At 56.3% G+C, this 2,743-nt stretch overlaps 1 protein-coding gene across 1 annotated transcript in view; it reads right to left on the reverse strand.

The window, feature by feature from the left end:
• Nucleotides 1-2,064: 2,064 nt before the first annotated feature.
• HMX3 (H6 family homeobox 3) overlaps nt 2,065-2,743 on the reverse strand; it is a 10,432-nt gene continuing 9,753 nt past the window's right edge. Inside the window, exon 8 of the mRNA XM_010859576.1 lies at nt 2,065-2,743. Coding sequence (XP_010857878.1) covers nt 2,065-2,743 — 679 coding nt within the window.

The raw sequence follows: 2,743 nt of genomic DNA on the forward strand, positions 1-2,743 counted from the left end.
CCCCGGGAGCCACAGTGCCTTCAGGCCTGGGGAGGCCTCCCTATACCGGAGTTTCAAGCCGCGGTCTCCAGGGCTGGCTTGCCTCCCTAGGGTCGCCCTCTCGCGGCCTGGCCGCTCCCAGCTGGACGTCGCGATCGGCCTCTCCACGCCCCCACCCCCGGCTAAACTCCAAGTTCACCCCCTTCTTCCTTCCCCAGCCCGCATCCCGGAGGCAGCAGGAGCCGACTCCGCTCGGGCCCACGGTGCCCAGGGATGTTCTGCCCAGAAGCTCTCGGCTCATAAAGGACCCCGCGGCCTGGGAACGGAATTCGAGGCGGCTGCCCTGCGATCGGAAATAGCCAGTGATCTCAGCTCGCGGCTGTCGCTGCGCTCGATTTCGCGAACTAGATAAGACCAGGTCCTCAGCCCTTCCGCCCCGCATTCTTCCCTTGCTCACACGGGCGTTTCAAGAGGCTGACGGTACCGGGGAGAGAGCGCAGCTCTGGTCGCGAACAAAGCCGCCTCTGTCTCCGCCGCCTCCCGATTAGAGGGGTGTACGTCGAGGTCGGACTCGGCCAGTCTGCAGAGGCAGCCAGAGAGCGAGGCAGAAAAGAGTTCGGAGACACCTGCTCTGGGGAAAACCGTCCAAAGTTACACACTCTGGCCACAGGAAATGCTTCGCTTTTCTTTTTAATTCCATTTCACGACAACAGGAAGTGTAACAATATTTTGTGACCCCCCCCCCCTTTTTCTTAAAAAGGGCCTGAATCCGGGCAGAGGGGAGGGTGATGGGTGGGAGGGACAAACTACCGCGGAACAACAGGTGTAGCCGACAGAAAGGAAAAAGATTGGGTGGCAGAGCCAGGAGCCCTGAGGAGTTGAGGGTGAACTTTACAAGAAATCTGTACATTTATCAAATAAGTTAAAATTCTCCTAATTGATTGTCCTTCACTTAAAGCGCTCCAGTATGCCTAGCTTACTCCTTCGAGCATAGCTAACCTATCCTTGTTTCCTTCCTTCCGCCTTTTCTCCTTCTTAATTTCCTCCTCATAAACGATTGACTGGGATTAGACATTGAAATCATCTGCTTCTCTCCGCAGAGGAAGAAGCAGGGCTCTCAGGAAATTTTGTACAATATTGCACAGGTCAAAACTACAATAGTTACTGCAGAACAAAAAGGTAGGGGGAGAGGATAAAAAAATAGGTTTGTTTGTTTGTTTTTTTTTAATATTGAAATCACTCTCTCAAAACAGGGAACAAAGTAACAATAGGAATATTAATAATAATTTACCAACAAATGAAATTTCCCAAACAGAGGCTACTAATAAATAAGACCATTCACACCAGGCCAGATGTGGAGGTGTTTCAATAATCAGAAGTCTGATTGTGGGCTATCTTGTCCTTTCCCTTTAAACACTTAGAGAATTCATCCACCACAAAAAGGGACCGATGAAGAGGTGAACTGCGACAGACCTCTGCTGGAGAGAGGAGACAGAAAAGTGGCCTGAGTCTGGGTTCTTATGATAAGCTGCTCAGATTCTGAAAATTGGGGAATAATTGATTGGGAGTGAAGGGGAACAGCCACACCCAGAGATCCAGACTAAAAGTACAATGTGAATTCTCTCTCTCTCTCTCTCCTGACTTCTGAAAATAGTTCTTTAGAAAATGAATAAACGGGGGGTTCAGGCTTTGCGTTTACTTTCCTTGTATAAAAATAAACCCAAAAAGTCACAGCGCAATGAGAATCTGGGGGTGTGGGGGGACGGTGAGAGGATCGCACATTTTATAAAAGCTTCCAGCCGAAATATTTGACCTGGAAATGTCTCTTTCTTGCTTTCTCTTAATATAAACCGAAACCAAAAGTAAGAGGGGAAGCGCCTCAAATCCATTAGGGGTGAATTGCACGAAAATGCATTGCAAATACTTACAAAAAAACGCTACCGACTGGGGGAGGGGAGGCCGGGGCCGCGCGCCGGAGCCCCGGTTCCCGAAGGCCGCTGGACGTCTCGGCGCCCTCTGCCCGGCCCAGTCTCCTCCGGGGTCTGGGAAGAGGGCCGGGCCTCCCTCCTCCTCCCCTCTCGGGCCTCAGACGGGCCGGAGCAGCGGCACGGACGAGACCACCGGGTGCGAGTAGTACACCGGGTGCGGGAAGGTGAGCAGCGGCTGGCTGACCGGCACCGGGGCCCCCGCGGCCGCGGCCGCTGCGCCCTCGGCGGCCGAGTTCTCGTGGTAGAGGATGGGCACGCGCACGATGCGCTGCGCCGCGGCGTGGCTCAGGTTGGCCGCCTCCAGCTCGGCCGCCAGCTGCCGCTTCCACTTGTTGCGGCGGTTCTGGAACCAGATCTTGACCTGCGTCTCGGTGAGGTGCAGGGACGCGGCCAGGCCGGCGCGCTCCGAGCTGCTCAGGTAGCGCTTCATGTCGAAGGTGGACTCGAGCTGGAAGACCTGGCTGCGCGAGAAGACCGTGCGCGTCTTCTTCTTGCGGCACGCGGGCTTCTTCTCCGGGCTCTCGGCGCCCTTCTTCCAGTCCTCGGTGCCCGGCGTTGCTGCCGCCGCCGCCGCCCCCACGCTCGCCCCGGCCGCGCCCGGCGCCGCCTCGCCCTCCTTCTTGCCTTCCTCCGAATCGCTCTCCTCCAGAATGATCTCGTCCGGGCTCTTGGAGTCCAGCTCCTTGTGGTCTGGGTCGGCCTTCAGCAACGGCTCCGGGGAGTCGCGGTCGGTGCCCGAGGCGGGGGAGGAGGCTCGCAGCAGGGCCTTCTCCGAG

The sequence above is a fragment of the Bison bison genome, unplaced genomic scaffold, assembly GCF_000754665.1.
Source record: "Bison bison bison isolate TAMUID 2011002044 unplaced genomic scaffold, Bison_UMD1.0 scf7180017864456, whole genome shotgun sequence".
Classification (NCBI taxonomy): domain Eukaryota; kingdom Metazoa; phylum Chordata; class Mammalia; order Artiodactyla; family Bovidae; genus Bison; species Bison bison.